Here is an 18,549-nt window from a genome sequence, read left to right on the forward strand (position 1 = left end):
ATATGAGTTCGATATGCCAATCGATAATGCTATGAACTTCATGTAAAATGAACATACTATATGTATATATAAAAATGAAAATAAATGAAGGTTACGATGATGAACTAGGCGTGCTCCAACATTCCGGCCCCATTGAAGGACCTGCGATCTTCAATCTATATTTGTTGGAAGCGTTGCCAATTTTTGTATGGCGCGTCGACAGACCCCGGACGATATTTTAACGTCTGCAACACGCACTTTACCGTCTGCGCCAATTACGGCTTTTACTAGCCTTCCCAATAGCCATTTTTAGGGCGGCAAATTGTCTTCGCGCACCAGCACGAGGGTGCCAACTTCAAGGTTGGGTTGCGGCCTGTCCCATTTGGTTCTCGCCTGGAGATTGAAAATATGGTCCCGCTGGAAGGCGGACCAAAACCGAGCCTTCAGGGACGAGAGCCGCTGCCAACGATCTAAATAGCATAGCTTCTCGGTTGAAACGTGGCGCTCGGGAACGGCCATAAGAGAATCCCCTATTAAGAGATGGGCTGGGGTTATTGCCTCGGCGTCATTGGGGTCGTCTGTTGCTCCTACGAGTGTGCGGGAATTCATTATTGCCTCCACGTAGACCAAGACGGTGGCCAACTCCTCGGAGGTAAGGGTATTGTCGCCGACGACGCGCATAAGAAGATGTTTGGCGCTCTTGACGGCTGCCTCCCATAGCCCGCCGAAGTGAGGTGCGCGTGGGGGTATGAAGGCGAATTCCATGCCTCGCTCGGCTGCGAACGCGCCAATTTCGCTCCGCTTGTCATCGTCCTGGAGTTGCTCGGCGAGATCTCGAAGCCGTGCGTTGGCGCCCACGAAGTTCGTTGCGTTGTCGCAGTATAGTTTCTGAGGAACTCCGCGACGTCCGATGAACCTTTTGAGATCAGATAAAAAAGCATTACTTGATAAATCAGAGACAGGCTCTACATGTACAAATAAAAATGGCGACGTAAGATTTGTAAGGCGGTCGGCCTCTTATTTTATGGGTGGTGTATATAGGCCCACAAAAATCAACTCCGGAAATAAGAAAGGGTCTAACTGATCTCAATCTATCTGGTGGCAAGTCACCCATTATTTGGCTCATTAGTTTTGGGCGGAATTTAAAACAACGAATACACTGGCGAACTGTTTTTCGGGCAATATCTCTGGCATTTATGACCCATACCTTTTGTCGCATTAAGCCAACTACAATCTTGGGACCTGCATGGCAGTTGGACTGGTGCAAGTGCTCAACTTATTTACGTACGAATTTAGAGGATTTTGGCAATAACATCGGAAATTTTACGTCTTCTGGAAAGTCTGAGTGTTTTAAACGGCCTCCAACGCGCAGCAGAGATAAATTTTGGTCCTCTTCCATGTGGTCTTGTATGAAGGGGTTTAATCGTTGAATATTTTCCGGTAGATATTTGCCTTTCCTCATTTGCTTGAGTATGTCCGCAAATTCAGATTTCTGAACGGTTTTCACTGTTTTTAAAAACGCCCAATTATATTCTTTGGCGGTTATATCCGTACCCCTTGTATTTGTGAACGGCTTTATAAATTTGTAAATATATGCTACAATTCGTACAATTTTGTTAAAGGACGACAAAGAGTCAATTATTTTTAAAATTATATTCTCTTGTACTGCAAGGTTTAATATGGTTTTCGCCTTTTTTAGCTCTAATTGTGTGTTGGATTCCTCGAGCTCGAATTTCTTGTTTTGTGGCCAATTTCTCGAATCTTTTACCAGGAAACTTGGGCATTCAACCCACAAAGGTTGCAGTAATTGGTCAATATCACATCCGCGTGAGGCTAATTCTGCAGGATTCTCTTTAGTCGGTACATGTCTCCATACAACATTGACTGCTTTTTCCTGGATTTCAGCTACCCTATTTGCGACAAAAGTAGACAGAGTGCCCGGGTGCTTTTTTAACCAGTACAGCACTATTTACGAATCAGACCAAAACACAACCCTTTCAATTACAACGCTCTGAATTAGTGGCTCAATTACTTTATATAATTTTGTTAGTAACAAGGCGGCACAAAGTTCAAGACGGGGGAGACTTTTGGGTTTTAACGGCGCCACTTTAGACTTGGCAGTCAACAGTTGCGATGTTACAACATTGTCATGTGTGCTTCGAATATATAAACAACAACCATAAGCACGTTGCGAATCATCACAGAAGCCATGAATTTGTATACTTTAATTGGCAAACAAATTTACAAAGCGTGGTACCTCCATTTTGTCGACTTGTCCTAAATTTTGAGCCAATTTTTGCCATGATGTTTCTATACTTTGGGGAATTGATTCGTCCCATGCCATCTTTAATAGCCATAATTCTTGCAATAAGATTTTAACGTTTACAATAAGAGGGCATAGCAAACCAAGCGGATCAAATATACGGGATGAAACTGATAATATATTACGCTTAGTGGGTTTTATTTCAAGTAAAGTTCGGTCGATTTTAAATTTTATTGTGTCTTTTTTCGGGGACCAAGTGACTCCGAGCGCCTTAACTGTGCATGTTTCGTCCGCCTTCAACGATTTCTCCCCTTCTTCGTTTTGGAACAACTTTGGATAATTGGAGTTCCATTTCGCCAAGCTGAATCCTCCGCCTTTTAAAATCGTAACGACCTCTTCTTGAATTTGTAGCAACTCTATTATGTTGTCCGCACCAGATAGCATATCATCAACATAAAACTCATCTCGGATTACCCTACAACCGAGTGGATATTGGTCTGAACATATGTCACTCAATTCCTTTAAACATCGAATAGCTAAAAATGGAGCGGGCGTTGTACCGTACGTTACAGTATTCAGGCAATACTTCTGAATTGTATCGATTGGACTTTCTCTATATAGAATTAGCTGAAATCTTTTATCATAGTCATTAATGGCTACTTGACGGTACATTTTAGTAATGTCTGCGGTTATGGCCCATTTGCGACAACGAAGTGCACTGAATAATTCTGGTTGAATGGTCGGGCCAAGTGCAGATGGGTCTTTTTTAAATCGGTAACTGGGCAATATTTTGAAATTTTCTTTAAAGTGATTTTCGCAATCCATATGCTCTGGCGTACATTTTGATTCGCAACCTTTTACCTCCTCTATTTCCCAGAATTTCTGCAGCGTCTTGTCTACATTTTCGTCTTCCATAACAAAATCTTCAGCATTGGCAACCGCCAGATCACAAATAGCTCTGGTAATGTTTGGCTTAGCTTTACATTTGCCTGAAACAATCCAACCTAACTGAGTCGTTTGTAGCGTAAGTAACTCAGCATTAAGCTTTATTTGACCTACTGACAGTAAACTGAAGAAAATTTCGGCTCCAATTAAAATGTCGATTCTTTTACGCTTAAAGAAGTATGGATCGGCTAGCTCAATATTCTGAGGAATATTCCAATCTGCTGTTGCAATATTGCCTTCGGGCTGGTAGCCGGAAATCGACTTAATGACCCACAAGTCAACATATGCCTCATATTCATTTATTCGAGATTTTATAGATGTCGAAACTTTGCCCTTAATGTTAGCCTCAATTCGGCCTACGCCAGCAATTTGCAATTCTTTACGCTCCTTTTTCAGTCTAAGTCTTTTTTTCCGTTTCTTCACTTATCAAATTTATTTGCGACCCAGAGTCTAGCAAAGCCCGCGCTACCACATATTCACCATTCTGGCTTCTGATTTAGACAACGGCCGTTGCTAAAATAACCACGTCTTCTGAGACTGAAACATGAGTAACTGCACTATTAGCCCGATGGGTTGTAGAAGCGATATTCGATGCAGCCTGAGTAGTACTAGACATGTCAGTTGTCGTGGCAGAAGCGACCTGGTATTTATGCAATAGTGAATTATGTGGTCGCTGGCATACCCTACATCGCACGGCACGACAAGTAGACACACTGTGACCAACTTTTAAGCAATTAACGCAGAGCGCATTTTTCTTTGCAAAATTGAAACGATTTGTAACAATTAGATTGGCAAATGAATCGCAATTGGTAATGAAATGGCCCTTTGATTTGCAATACGAGCATTTATTAGTATTGGCATTGGATTCNAAACATGAGTAACTGCACTATTAGCCCGATGGGTTGTAGAAGCGATATTCGATGCAGCCTGAGCAGTACTAGACATGTCAGTTGTCGTGGCAGAAGCCACCTGGTATTTATGCAATAGTGAATTATGTGGTCGCTGGCATACCCTACATCGCACGGCACGACAAGTAGACACACTGTGACCAACTTTTAAGCAATTAACGCAGAGCGCATTTTTCTTTGCAAAATTGAAACGATTTGTAACAATTAGATTGGCAAATGAATCGCAATTGGTAATGAAATGGCCCTTTGATTTGCAATACGAGCATTTATTAGTATTGGCATTGGATTCTGTTATACTAAATGAGGACTTTTCAGACCGCTTTTCTGAGGATTTAGTTTCTTTAAACGAGGGCTTGTTTTGTTTATGGTCATTTACTTCTAGAGACTGGCAACGCCTTATAAGAACTTTAGCACATTCATTCCAAGTGGGAAGTTTCGAATAATCAAGTTGGTCATTCCATTTTGCTCGTGTAGCCCCATCGACCTTGGACATGGCTAAATGAATAAATAGTGCATTGGTTATATCTTTTTCGCTGCCCAACGAATGAAGCGAGTCATATATAGCCGAGATAGTATCAACGGCATTATGGAGGAGTGACGCACTTGGGTGAGAAATTTTTGGAAGGCTAAACACTTGCTCTACACTGTCAAAAAATATGAGGCACTTCTTATCGTACCTTTCAGCCAGTCGCTCTAATGCTTTCGGATAATTTTCTACCGTAATTTGAAATGCCTTAACAGCGTGAAGAGCTTCGCCAGACAAACAACTTAGTAAATGGTTGAACCTTTCTATATTCGTATATTTCTATAAGTGACTGCTTCTCATGAACTAAATTATTAAATGTTCCTATAAAATTTTTATAATCGGCATATTTGCCGTTAAAAGTTGGCAACTTCAGGTTAGGCAAACGAGTCACAGGAGGCATTGTTATTCCGAGGGTTGTTTCCATCATTGAGCTGTCCCTTCTTCTATTTCTTCCCAGCAACGAAATCAATTTGGATTTAACCGAAACACACAAATCCTCTAGCTCACCCCTCTTCTCATCTTCTGAGTCAATTTTCTCTATTTCAGACTGATATGCCATAATTTGCTTTATGTATGAATTTAATATATCAAGTCTGCACTCTAGGTCTATCGGGTTCCACACTATTGTAGAATCATCAAGCAAGTTTTTAATGCGGGTTATATTTTTACGAGACGTGGCGCGTTGTTGCTTCAGTGCAGCAAGCGAAAAGCTGATGACTCAGCATTATCAGTGGATAGTGGCATTCTCAATTGGGTTTGTTTCAATTTAATCGAATAACTCAATAAGAACAACGAAATGAAGTGGTATCCAGTATACCTTTGATCCAAAAATACCAAACTGTATGCAATCTACTGTTTGGTTACAATTGGCTACGATTTATTCGTAAATTTTTTTCAAAAAGTTTCCAATAACCTTGGATTCGAACGAAACTCAGAATGGCGAATATATAAATCCAACAAAATTGTTCAAATAATTTTCACTTCACCAAGTTTTTCACAAATGCCACTAAGTCCACCTCAATCCATAACCTTCAGGCAAACCCGAACTAAAATTCAAAATTTTATTTTCAGAAAAGTGGTACACCCTAATATTGCTTTTATATCAAAGCTATCTAATATTGCCAACTATACTATTTTTGCACTTAGAGCGTATATATGTACACAAGTATTTACCGTACCAATTTATCGCTTGATGCCAGCTAACGGGAAAACTTTATTTGCCTATGTATGTACGGTATTAGCTGTACATATATGCCTACTTGCATATGTACTGATATACATATGCACATATAAATGTAAAATATACCACCAAATCCCAGGTTCTTTGTTACTGTTTTTTTTTTTACCGCAAGCAACTGTTGTATTTGCTACCGCCAGAGACTTGTCTAGAATTTAGCCGCAATTCACCGAATTTATATATATGTGTATATGTATGTACATATGTAGTATATGCTTATGCATATAACTGCACCGGTTATACGTATTTATATATGCCCGTATGTATGTACACATATAACTTTGCACCGGTTTTTATATTTCTATTGAGGTGCCTTTGAACTTACCGGAAGAAATTTTCCGCGATTTAGCCAATTTTTTCCAAAAATATTCTAACGCCAGAATTTTAGCTATTCAAATTCTTTTTTCACAATTTATTCTTTAATTGCCACTTATAATTTCATGCATGAAATGATTTAATTTACATATACATTATACACCACATACCTCATTGATGCCCACACACATCTTACTTGCACCCGGAACCTGCGCCAAAATCCACCGCCGAACCCACTGACTCGCAAGCAGCCACAACACCTCCAACCGCAACCAACAGCTCCAAATTCGCCACCAAGATAGCGACAACAACAACAGCAACGTCCAAGTTCGTTACCACGCTAGCAACAACAACAGCAGCCTCCAAGTTCGCTACCTCGCTAGCGACAACAACAACAACAACAGCCTCCTTTTTTTTTTCTCTCTATATCCGGTCAGCCATAAGACCTCCTTCAAGATGAGGAAAATTATGAAACAAGGTAAAATCGTAATCGTCGTAAGGCCATCATTGTGAAAACTTCAGATGACGGCACACCGGAGAAGCCATTCGGACACGCGCTTGTCGCTGGTATCGATCGGTATCCACGCAAGGTGACCAAAAAGATGGGCAAGAACAAGTTGAAGAAGAAGTCCAAGATAAAGCCTTTCTTGAAAGTGTTGAACTACAATCATTTAATGCCCACCCGTTATGCTGTGCACGATATCTCGTTCGAAAAATTGTCGCCAAAGGATCTTAAAGACCCTGTTAAGAAGAAGACACACCGTTTCCAGACGCGCGTCAAATTCGAATTCACCTACAAGGAGGGCAAGAACAAGTGGTTCTTCCAAAAGCTGCGTTTCTAAACTATCAACATTTGGAATACTTGATACGTAGTTAATTAAGCCCCTTTAATTTTTATACATTTAAAAACATAATTTTCTATGTTTTAATTGTGTGGAAGAAGTGTTAGAAGTGATACAGTTGGTGGTAAGATTGTTGGAATCCAAACAACAGCAGTCTTTAAATAAATTGATTCTAAAAATCAAATCCTGGACAGAATCGCCCAATGCCAGCAGCCTTTGTCCAACGGGTACCCACGTACTGCGGACGCAATTAAACTGAGAGAACACTGGCCTGTGTCCTGTCACGGTCGCCAATGACGAAGCGCTAGTTTACGCTTCGAAAAACTTTATTTAACAAATTTAAATTTATGAACTGTAGGGCAGTCGTATGCTCCTACCAACAACTAAGCAAACTTATTTAACCGCGAAACTGCAAAGATTTAATTAAAATCACTACCGACGGCGGAACTTTGGAGGAAACGAGCGAGCAAATTAGGAGTGGTGTTGACCGGTCCGATTATCTTTTGCAATAATTCAGTTTATTCATTCCAGAGAAGTACATAGCCTCAAATGGTTCTTATGTACTATAATATATATATACTAGTGTGAGTGTATATTCAGCGGCCACGCAGGGCTGCACTATTTACAAAAATACTCTGTTTTAAAGTTGAGGAATTCTAGAGTGCACAAGTTTGTGCACCTATGCATAAGGGCTGTTCAGTATGTTATGCAAATCCAAGATCATTAGCAGAAAATCCTGAAAAGCCCTGTATGTAGTATTTAAATAATACAATTCATTTAATGTTGTACATATGTACATATAGAAACAAATACTACTTAAACACTACATCCAAAGATTACATTTAGGGGATTCACAAGACGCGTTAACGTCGTAAAATCTTAAGCCTATTTTTTATATATAAAATAACGGATAAAATGCTTTTAGAGGATTTCTAACTACACCGAAATGTTTTTAATTCGATAAAAAAATATATAATTAGCCCCCCTAGAACCATTTTAACTGTTATTTTACATAAAAAAAATGTTAAGCTTAAGATTTTACGACGGTTAACACGTCTTGTGAATCCCCTAATTGAGTATTAGGCTTAACAATTAAAATATTAATGTATGATTATATCAAGAAATATGAAGTATTACATACATATGTAAATACAATTCATGTGCAAACAAATATGAGTTCGATATGCAAATCGATAATGCTGTGAATTTCATGTAAAATGAACATACTATATGTATATATAAAAATGAAAATAAATGAAGGTTACGATGATGAACTAGGCGTGCTCCAACAGTATGTCTTGAGGAGATATGACTTTAGTTACGGTAAATTAGAAGTTCAGCGACTTCAATTTACCGTACTGGGGAACCGCTAACAAATTGAGATATGTACGTAATATATGTATCTTTTTATGTGCAAGTTTGGTGTAGTGAAATGGTGCACTTACTTGCTTATTGGGTACCATCTGTTTTTTTCTGTCGGGACTGTACCGCCTGAAATGGACTGTATCCTGTTGTTGCCGCTCTTTGGTCTTGCTGCTGTTACTGCTATTCGCTGTCTTTGCTGTTGGTGCAGGGGTCTTCACTGCCGCTAAGTCGGTTTTTAATTTACCTTTTTCCCTTTTTTATTGTAGGGCCTTTATTTTTATTTAACAGGTAGTTTTTTTTTGTAAATATGTAGCTTTTTTTAGATATCTTTGGGACTTTTTCTTTTTCAGCCCTTTTTAACTGGATACTGTATTTATTTTTGGTTACATGTAAGTAAATATACACTTTGTTCAGTACGCTATTCAGCCCTTTGTTTCATTTTGTTGTATAATTATACCCTTTTTGCCCTCTTATACGACTTTTTCAGATTTATTATAGAATTTTCTTTTTTTCCAGGTAATTATTTGCTTTTTAATAAATTTTCTTTTTTTTCAGGTAATTATTTGCTTTTTACTGAATTTTTCTTTTCTTTTCAGGTAATACTTTGCTTTCTCAACTTTTTAATTTTCAGATATTTTCACGTTTTTTTGCGTCAATTTACCCCCTTTTCATTGTTTTTTTTTTTTTTACATATGTCAAACCACCCTAATGCACGCCATGAGGGGCTGCTTTAGCAGATGGCTATGTTTTTTTTTTGTTTCACCGTATACTATATTTTAATTTTCATTCAAATTCATTAATTTTATTAACTTTTCGTAGTTTTTTTCTCGATTTCTTCCGATTTGGTTATTTTTTCACTACCGCTTGCTCTTTTTCTTCCGCGTAACTACCGGCCGCTTTTACGTTCTCTTTCGACTGATTGATTTAATTCGCTGTGTATTACTCATGTACTTTTTGTTCGGTCGCGGGTTGCCCTTTAGCGACAAAGGACCATGTTGATTTTTAAGGGAGTAATAAATACTAGCGCAGGGTGCGCCAAGCGACAGAATCCACATCAATTAAAAAACCCATTGGATTTTGATATAATTCAAATAATTAAATCGACTTTATTCAAGAAAATTAAGATAACGATGTTTAGTAAAATGAATGAATTTTTTTTTTTAGCCCGAGTGGCTTGATATGCGGTTAATTACAAAACGAGTGCGATGCGGCCGCGGCGGTAGTTGAAAAGGAAGTATTTAAGACTTTCTAATTGCGAGCACAGGTCTCCCCATGACACCGCTTACAACCAAGACAATACAATTTTCCATTTCCATTAATTCACAATAGCATAAAGATAAGCTTGACGGCCGCAGGCAGAATATGAGAAATGAGAAAAATATTAATACTAGTCAATCTCGATCAAATTGGTGCTCATGTCCTCGACAAAATGAAAAAAGGGCAAGTGAAATTTTAAGCCACGTTTATTTTTTAACACTTCTTTTGTTCGGTCGAAATCTAGGTCAACGGAGATCAGCACCAGAGGATGGTGAATATCCAGTTAAGGAAATGAATTAAAATAAGTAGATCAACGGAGCATGGTCGTTGGACTTTCTGACAATATTACGTGCCACAAGGGGGCCGGCATGTTTAGGCTACAGGCCCAAATTTTCTTGAACATTTCAACCCACCCTAATAGTTAACATACTTACGATATTATGGTTGCCGTCGAGCTGTTAACTACTATGTTAAGAAAATATTCAATTATAACTTTCGTTAAGTAAGCAGCCACCAAATTCCAGAAATGTATATTCAAGGTAACCTGAAGTAGCTATATATATATATATATATATATATGACAGCGTTGCCGTTTTGTTAAATTTAAGCAAAATTGCTAAAGTTTTTCCTGCGTGTTAAAATGTTAAACTTTTCTTCGTTTTGCTAAATATTTTTATCTAAATAGTCAAAAAGGATAATTTTCCTCAAAAATTCATAGTCAGAAGAGTTACCATTTCAATAAATTTTTCAAATTTATTTTAGGGAGACTGTCATCCAGAGCCCACATAAGGTTCCAGCAAATGTTTCTCTACGCAATTCCCGATCTACGGTCGTCGCATTTTCAAGCCACCATGAAAATCGCTTCTCATAAAAACCATTTGCCGTTCGGAGGCGACCTAGAACTTTAGGTCCCTTCATTTGCATGACAAGATCAACACGCACATTATGGAAAACATGATGTCAAACTAGTTTTTTGCATGCATTCAAAAAACTAGCGAAATGGCAGATAACTATTATAGGAGTATGTGTTGAAAACCTGAAAGAATGTTAATAGTTTTCAAATTTAGCAACTGTTAGGCCCGATTTCAGATGGTCTACTTAAGTAGAGATTGTTGATTAAATTCCACTATTAATTTTCAGATCATACATTTGGTCTGCACTTAAATGGCCAATTTTGCTATTTAAATATGAGATATGCAACCCTGTGTTTATACCAAACAACCAAGATTGATTGGTAGGTTGTTTAATCAATCCCACCAAATCCCACCTAAAACAATCAGCTGTTTAAGTTGATCTGAAACCCAACGAAAGCTAAATTGCATTTAAACAACAATCCACAATCAAACTTAAGTGCCGTTTAAATATTCATTTGAAATTGGCCCTTAGACATCCTTACTTTTGACGACAAAACTCAGCCTTAGAGAGCCTTTAATTACTGACTTGCTTACTTTTTATTTCTATAACCAATTTACCAAGCTCAGGATGAAACAAATAGTAACTCCAAGCATTTTCGTTTTAATAAGACCCGTTAAAGAAGTTGCTTAATTTTAACGGGATATGTTAAACTTTTTGAAGGAATTTGTTAAACTTTATTTTTCGGGCGCGGCAACACTGATATATGTACACATTACATTGTAAAATGAATAAACAAGGTTGTTATTATTAGTGATACTAATAACAAGTTTTCTTATTTCTTTTCAACACATTTATAATCGGTGGCTTAAACACACCAACGCTCTGATTATAGTTTTGTGGTCGTCAAAGGGAATATTTTCCATTGCCATTTTAACTAACCTAACGAAAGCCTTACATCTGTTACTACGTTTATGCGACAGAATTCTGAATTCTTCATTTCATGAATTCAAAAATGGTCCCGTTTATGCATAGTTCACGAATTCATGAAATAAAGTGAATTGAAAAAGTGGCAACGCACTGGCGGGAAACTAAACAGTAGGGTTGTGGTTTTTTTGCCTCCTTTTGAATTTGCAAAAGCCGTTGATGCCAAGCAATGAACCTTATTTTATTTAAATTGGTTTTAATACATTTTCAGTTTATTCTATTCGAATTTATTTTATATTTGAACAATTCTACATAACTTTTCCCGTGTTTAAAATACTGGTTATGCCACTCATGGTTATTATTCTAAAAACATCATAACCCTAGTAAACAGCTGTTTGTGAAACGTGGCGGTGTCGGACTGTCTCTTCACGATTTCATGAAATGATGCCGAAGTCATGGTTAACTTTCGTGTATAATTGAATTCATGAAATGGTGTTTATGCAGCCAACTTCAAACCAAATTCATCAAATGACTTCGTGAATTAACCTACGCATAATCGTAGTATGTGACGCAGTGCTTGCCATTTTGCAATGATCTGGCGTTTCATAGCACAGTTAATCACACAACGCTGATCAGTTTCGATATTAGAGTTGCCAGCGAAACATATTTGAATAACTTTTTTCTCTTTATTCACTTTCTGGTACAATGATCTGGTTCGATGGTATAGCATTGTTGGTGGCAAGTTCAAAGTGGGTGAGTATCGTTCTTCCTCTTCTTATTTGGCGCTATAGTCGCCTAAGCGATTTTGGCCGAGTTCAACAAAGCACGCCAGTCGTTTCTTTTCTGTGCCAACTGACGCCAATTGAAAATGCCAAGTGAAGCCAAGTCCTTCTCCACATGGTCTTTCCATCTCACTGGGGGCCTTCCCCTTCCGCGGCTACCATGAGCGGGTTCCGAGTTGAATACTTTCAGAGCTGGAGCGTCGGTGTCCATTCGAACGACATGACCAAGCCAGCGGAGCCGCTGTATTTTAATTCGCTGCACTATGTCCATATCGTTGTAAAGCTCATACAGCTCATCGTTCCATCGTCTGCGGTACTCGCCGTCGCCAACGCGTAAAGGCCCGTAAATCTTCCGCAAAATCTTTCTCTCAAACACTCCAAGAGCCGCCTCATCGGATGTTGTCATTGTCCATGCTTCTGCGCCATATACCAGCACGGGCATGATGAGTGACTTATAGAGCGTGGTTTTCGTACGTCGAGAGAGGACTTTACTCCTGAATTGCCTACTCAGTCCAAAGTAGCACTTGTTGGCAAGAGTGATTCTACGTTGGATTTCAATGCTGACATTATTATCGGTGTTAATGCTGGTTCCCAAGTAAACGAAATTCTCTACTTTCTCGAAATTATAACTGTCAACAGTGACGTGGGTGCGTAGGCGCGAATGTGCAGACTGTTTTGTTTATGACAGAAGATACTTCGTATTGTCCTCGTTTACCACCAGACCCATGCGCTTTGCTTCCCTATCCAACTTGGAAAAGGCAGAACAGACTTCGCGGTTTTTGTTACCGATGATGTCGATGTCATCGGCATAAGCCAGCAATTGCACGCTCTTGTAGTAAATTGTTCCTGAGCGGTTCAGTTCTGCAGCTCTTATTATCTTCTCCAACATCAGATTAAAGAAGTCACATGAAAGAGAGTCGCCCTGTCTGAAGCCCCGTTTGGTGGCGGAGAGGTCTTTCCCAATTCTGACGGAGCTGGTGGCATTGCTCAACGTCATTTAACACAGCCGTATCAGTTTGGCGGGGATGCCAAATTCTGACAGCGACATATAGGCAACTCCTTTTAGTGCTGTCGAAAGCGGCTTTAAAGTCGACAAATAGATGGTGAGGTTCGATCCTTTTCTCGCGGGTCTTTTCCAAGATTTGGCGTATTGTGAATACCTGCTCTATGGTGGATTTTCCAGACACACTGATAAGGTCTAAAAAGTTCATTGACGGTGGGCTTCAGTCTTTCACACAATACGCTCGATAAGACCTTGTAACCTATGCTTAGAAGGCTGATCCCGCGGTAGTTGGCGCGAATGGCGGATTGGGCAGAGCACACTTAAATTCCAGTTGTCGGGCATGCGTTCATCTGACCATATTCTGCATAAGAGTTGATGCATGCACCTTATCAACTCCAGGCCACCGTACTTTAATAGCTCAGCTGGCAGGCTGTCAGCTCCAGCAGCTTTGTTGTTTTTCAGCCGCGTTATTGCTATTCGTACCTCGTCATGGCCAGGCGGAGGAACATCGACTCCGTCATCACCGACTGGGGGCTCGGGCTCCACAACTTTCTGTGCTGCTACCATTCAGTAGTGTGGAAAAGGGTTCCCTCCATAATTTAAGTACGTTCTGAACATCGGTAACTAGGTCGCCATTGTTATTCTTACGCTTACGCGTAAAAGCACATTTAGCGCATTTAGCTCTAAATGCTACTCTAAATGTACATTTATCCATACAAAATTCGTCACCTAAATGCAAGTAAATGCAACTCCATTTTTGCATTAAGAGTCTAAATGCTAAAAGCAACCCTGTGATCTTCCAAAATTTCCACGATTCGAACATGGTTTAATGAGAAAAAGTGGCAACATTGCTTTTTCGCGTATACAGTGGCTACCTGCGTTTCCGTGATCGCCGATCGAGATTTAATTTAATATTTTACATTATTTGGATAAAGAAAAGTTACGCAAATTCAACATCAATGTGATGGTGATAGAAATTTGGATCAATTTGTGATCAACTCTGTTTGTTTTGTTTCCTGATTAAGTGAGTAATTTTGAATTGACAGCACCGACAAATGAATATATACACAAACAAATGTTCGGTTATGGTTAAAACAATTCAAGTTTTTGTGTTTTGGTTTAAAATTTATTTTTTCCTTTTCAGTAGGGTTTTTTGCACATTATCTTCTGCGTGAGAATTGATTGCAAAAGATACGGATCTGAATAAGCGACTGGAACACGGCTGTTTGTCAAAAGCATACGATTTCGAACTCGCGTTAATGTTCATTTGCTAAATGCGATAGCATGAACGCTCTTCGAAAACATATGTTCGAAAAAGCTAAATGTTGCATTTTAAATGCAGCAAAAACGCTGCATAACTCTCTGGTAAAATTTTCGGGCATTCTTCTTTCCTGAGTATCGTTGGTCCTCATAAATCCAGTATACGTAAACTTATTTGAGATGAAATCCTTTAACTGCTTTATCATTGCATTTGTGGGCATTCATCAGGAATTGTGCTTATTCTGGTAGTTCGCCTTCAAGCAATAAGCCCCGGGGTTCTGATGAGAGATATAACTGTAGTAGTTTGACTTTAACCCCTGCAGATCTCAATCCTGTTGTCTCCGAATGAAAGTTTTACGCATTGTATAATTAGCAAATCACATCAACTGGACCAATCGTAACACACATAAGTCCGATATACTCAATGGTGCGGCATGTCGAAGTAATTGGACATTCACGGTACTTCTTCTCACTTAACGATGGAATTATCGGGATTCCGCTTTTGTTGAACTTGTTAATGAGGTGATTTCTCTTGGGGTCATCCTGCATGAAATCGCGATGTATGCACTCAATGCTGAATACTGAAAGTACAATATCGAAGAATACCAACTATCTTCGACGCAATCGAACCATATTCGCAAAAGAATATTCTCATTTGGCCTCATCGTGAGTTTCACCCGAAAACGGATTCGCCCTAAACTTTTCAATTGCCCGTAGAGAATGTATGGAATCGAAAAGTGTACCGGTTCGAGGAAAATTAATCTCGTGATAAGGCTGATTTTGTATTTTTAATCAAAATTGCATAATACATTGTCCAAATCGGAAATTTTTTGAACTTTCGTCGGGCAGAGCAAAGAAGACAGCTCATATAGGACTATCCATTCTAGAGCTTTGCTCGGTATTACGTAAGCACGTTTACGTTTGTTTTATACATATATACAGATTTCAATTTTTAAATAGTTGGTAACCATCTTAAAAATCATTACTTCTGGTTAAGAGTGGCAAAACTGTTAAAAAGTTCTGGTTTTATCGCAACCGGTGAAGCTGTCCTTCAAAATGGTGTATCAATCATTCAATTTTATGGATAATTATGGCAGATATGCCGCTTAACTAAATTTTAACAACTTGACTTTTTTCGCATGTACGTAAGCTTCTCCCATTCAAAGTGAGATATCATTCATTAAATTTTATTAAATATTATAGGAGATATCATTTGGTAACAGAGAAATACCTTTTAGAAATAAGTATATAGATTGTTAGTCAAATTCACATGCAAACATTAAAGTCTCTTGTATTATATTCATCCACGCATAAGCATTCAATCATACTTTCATAATTTTCTTGAATTAATGTAAACTTAATTATTGTTAATAAACTTTACTTGAATCTCGCAAACAACGTCGTAAATATTGAACATGGTCTTTGCGAGCCATGTTTGATATTGGCAACAATAAAATAAAAACTTTTTAATATACAACGCTTTCATAAATGGACTAAAAAGTAGAAAATAATATTTCTCAGTCCCACAGAATTTGTTTTGATAACTTTTGATTTTGAAATTTTAGCAAAAGTCATTATAAACAGTTAATGACATTGAAAACGAAAAAAAAAAAATTTCAAAACCAAAAGTTATCAAAACAAATTCTGTGGGACTGAGAAATATTATTTTCTCCTTTTTAGTCCATTTTTAAAAGCGTCCTTGGCATGATGCCTACAACGAGGTTCATATCTAGACTAGGTTGATATATAGAATTCGCCATAAATAGCTTTGCTACATTTATAGTATATGGTGGTCTGGACATACAACATCGCAAGTTGATAAAAGCCTTGTAAAATAGCAATCGCTTGGCCACAATGTTTGCGACTGTCAATTTATTACTTCTTTTCTATTTCGGCAGTATCAGCGAGCAGCAGCAAATTTTCAAACTCCCGGCTGTTTGTATATATATGTACACATTAGCATCTTTTAAAATCGATTTCATTAAATTAGTGATTTTTTTTTTTATAAATTTTGCAAACATCGGCTGCCCAACGTGGGACTATAAAATATAAGCCAGCAGCAACTCCAACATCGCAGGAATTTGAAGAAAACTTTCGTCAGGAGAACCGAAAATTTCGTCTAGGGACCCAAATTCCTTCGTGGAACGCAGTCAACACAAGGAAAAATTCGCTTTAAGCCCACGGGTGAAGATGGTAAAACCTCCCTGATGAGGACGTGGTCCAAATATAATATTTTCTAATTAAAATACTATTAAAAAATACCTTAATATATTTCTTAAAAATATTTACATTAAAACGTATATTAGAATTGTACTATTTAGCTTCAAACACTTAAGTTCGGATAGTTACCAAAAAGTATACTTACCCTGTTTTATTTATAACCTACGTGCATGTATTTACATATGATTAACTACCTAACTCATATTGAAAGAAAAGATGTAAAGTTAATCGTTCGCTACACCCTCCCGAAGGCGGACCTCTAATTGCTCTCGTATATATTAATAATTCCATAATAATTAAAGAAGTTAAAAACCTTAAAACTCTCTTTTATTTCAACGGAAATAAACTAGTTATTATTTTGTTTATTCGGCAAAGCGTGAACATGGTGCCGAAACCCCTTTAATAAAGAACCAAAACAAGTGTACAAAGTAAGTAACTACAAACAAATATACATAACTACAAATAAACATACATTAACAATTAAAAACCGAATTAAGGTAGCGAGCAAAGTAGCGACAATAACAAGTTAAGTCGTGTTTTAAACTGCGTGCGCACATACAAAAGTTTTGAAAAAAAAATTGTATAAAACAAAAAATAAAATTCGGCTCGGACGAAAATTTAAACAAATCTGTGCGGAAATAAAAAAGCTTAAAAGAACAAAAAGTATACCTGCATACACATATACACTTAATGCAGTGAACAAGTGGCCAATTTTGCTATATGCGGTGAACCGAAAAACAAAAAAAGTACAAAATAAAAAATTTTACAATACATATAACGACTGCAAAAATAAAAACATACAAATAAACAAGTTGCCAAGTGAAAAAAAAAATCAGCAAGTATAGGAAACAGCCGTCAAACACCCCGCGAAACAACACCAAGAAGCCTAAGGTAAGTGGAGTAGAAGCCGGCAGCAACAACACAACAGCCAAGACGAATTTATACAAGCTAGTAGCCGCACAAATAATGACAAACAACAGCGCCCCTATAACCGTTCAAAATTGGTCGCCCAACAACAACATATCAACAGCAAGTAAGGCGATATACAGCAGTCTTAGCCGTCCATCAAGGACGTCGACAGCAGCCGCATTGTAAATGCAAGAAGCCCCCACACGAGCCGTGCAGGTAGAACAGCAAGTACGCCCAAAGAAGCCGCCCAAAAACAACAAAAGGCAAACATCCCCAAAAAAAGCGCGGTTTGTACAAAGAAACGGAATGCCAAAGTAAGTGCATCATTTACTTATTCTCATACAAAAAGTTTAGCGGATTTCCCTAAAACGGTGTATGAAAACCTCCCCTACGTATTAACCCCTATACATATGTATATCTCTCCACGTACTTATATATATAAAACTGCCTCAAACGCATTCCAAAAAGTACATGCGCTTAATAAATATACTTGGTCAAACTACAACTGGGTAATAAGCAAATTCACCGCTACGCTTCTCAAACGAATGCATATATGTACATCAACGGTGTGAAAATACCTTTCTACCGAGATCCCATAAGTCAAAATCAGAATAGCTTTGGCCCAGTTATTCAAGTTTTTCTTAAATCAGTCTTTGAAAAAAGTCAAAAAACAGCATCAAAAATCTCATTCTTACGATTCCGTTGAAAAGATTTTAAAATATTTATATGCATATATTTTAAGCTTAATCTGTTTTGTCATCTGAGGGGACTTTTTTCAAACAGTCCTTTACGAAACTATTTTTATTCATAAAACACTCCATTTTTGGAGGTATTTTCAAATCGGTCCAGCTCACTTAAATCTTAATATTTTTCCCAAATATTTTGGTGAACGTCTTAAAATATAATAAATTTTGTAATCCCGGCGGAAAAACCGCAACTTGTTTTGGTGATGCAGTCTA

General features: G+C 38.0%; 1 protein-coding gene and 1 pseudogene across 1 annotated transcript; one reads left to right on the top strand and one right to left on the bottom strand.

The window, feature by feature from the left end:
• Window positions 1–288: 288 nt before the first annotated feature.
• On the bottom strand, window positions 289–6,612 carry LOC108359534 (uncharacterized). The gene is made up of 2 exons (XM_017611447.1): window positions 6,344–6,612; window positions 289–895 (listed from the first exon to the last, which is right to left on the bottom strand). The coding sequence occupies exons 1-2, from the start codon at window positions 6,346–6,348 to the stop codon at window positions 289–291; spliced, it is 612 nt and encodes a 203-aa protein (XP_017466936.1). The 5' UTR covers window positions 6,349–6,612.
• Window positions 6,612–7,130, top strand: LOC108359538 (60S ribosomal protein L27 pseudogene; annotated as a pseudogene).
• The last annotated feature ends 11,419 nt before the right edge of the window (window positions 7,131–18,549 follow it).

Source organism: Rhagoletis zephyria, unplaced genomic scaffold (genome assembly GCF_001687245.7).
Source record: "Rhagoletis zephyria isolate East Lansing unplaced genomic scaffold, Rhagoletis_zephyria_1.1 Rzeph_scaffold_00406, whole genome shotgun sequence".
In the NCBI taxonomy this organism is placed as follows: Eukaryota; Metazoa; Arthropoda; class Insecta; order Diptera; family Tephritidae; genus Rhagoletis; species Rhagoletis zephyria.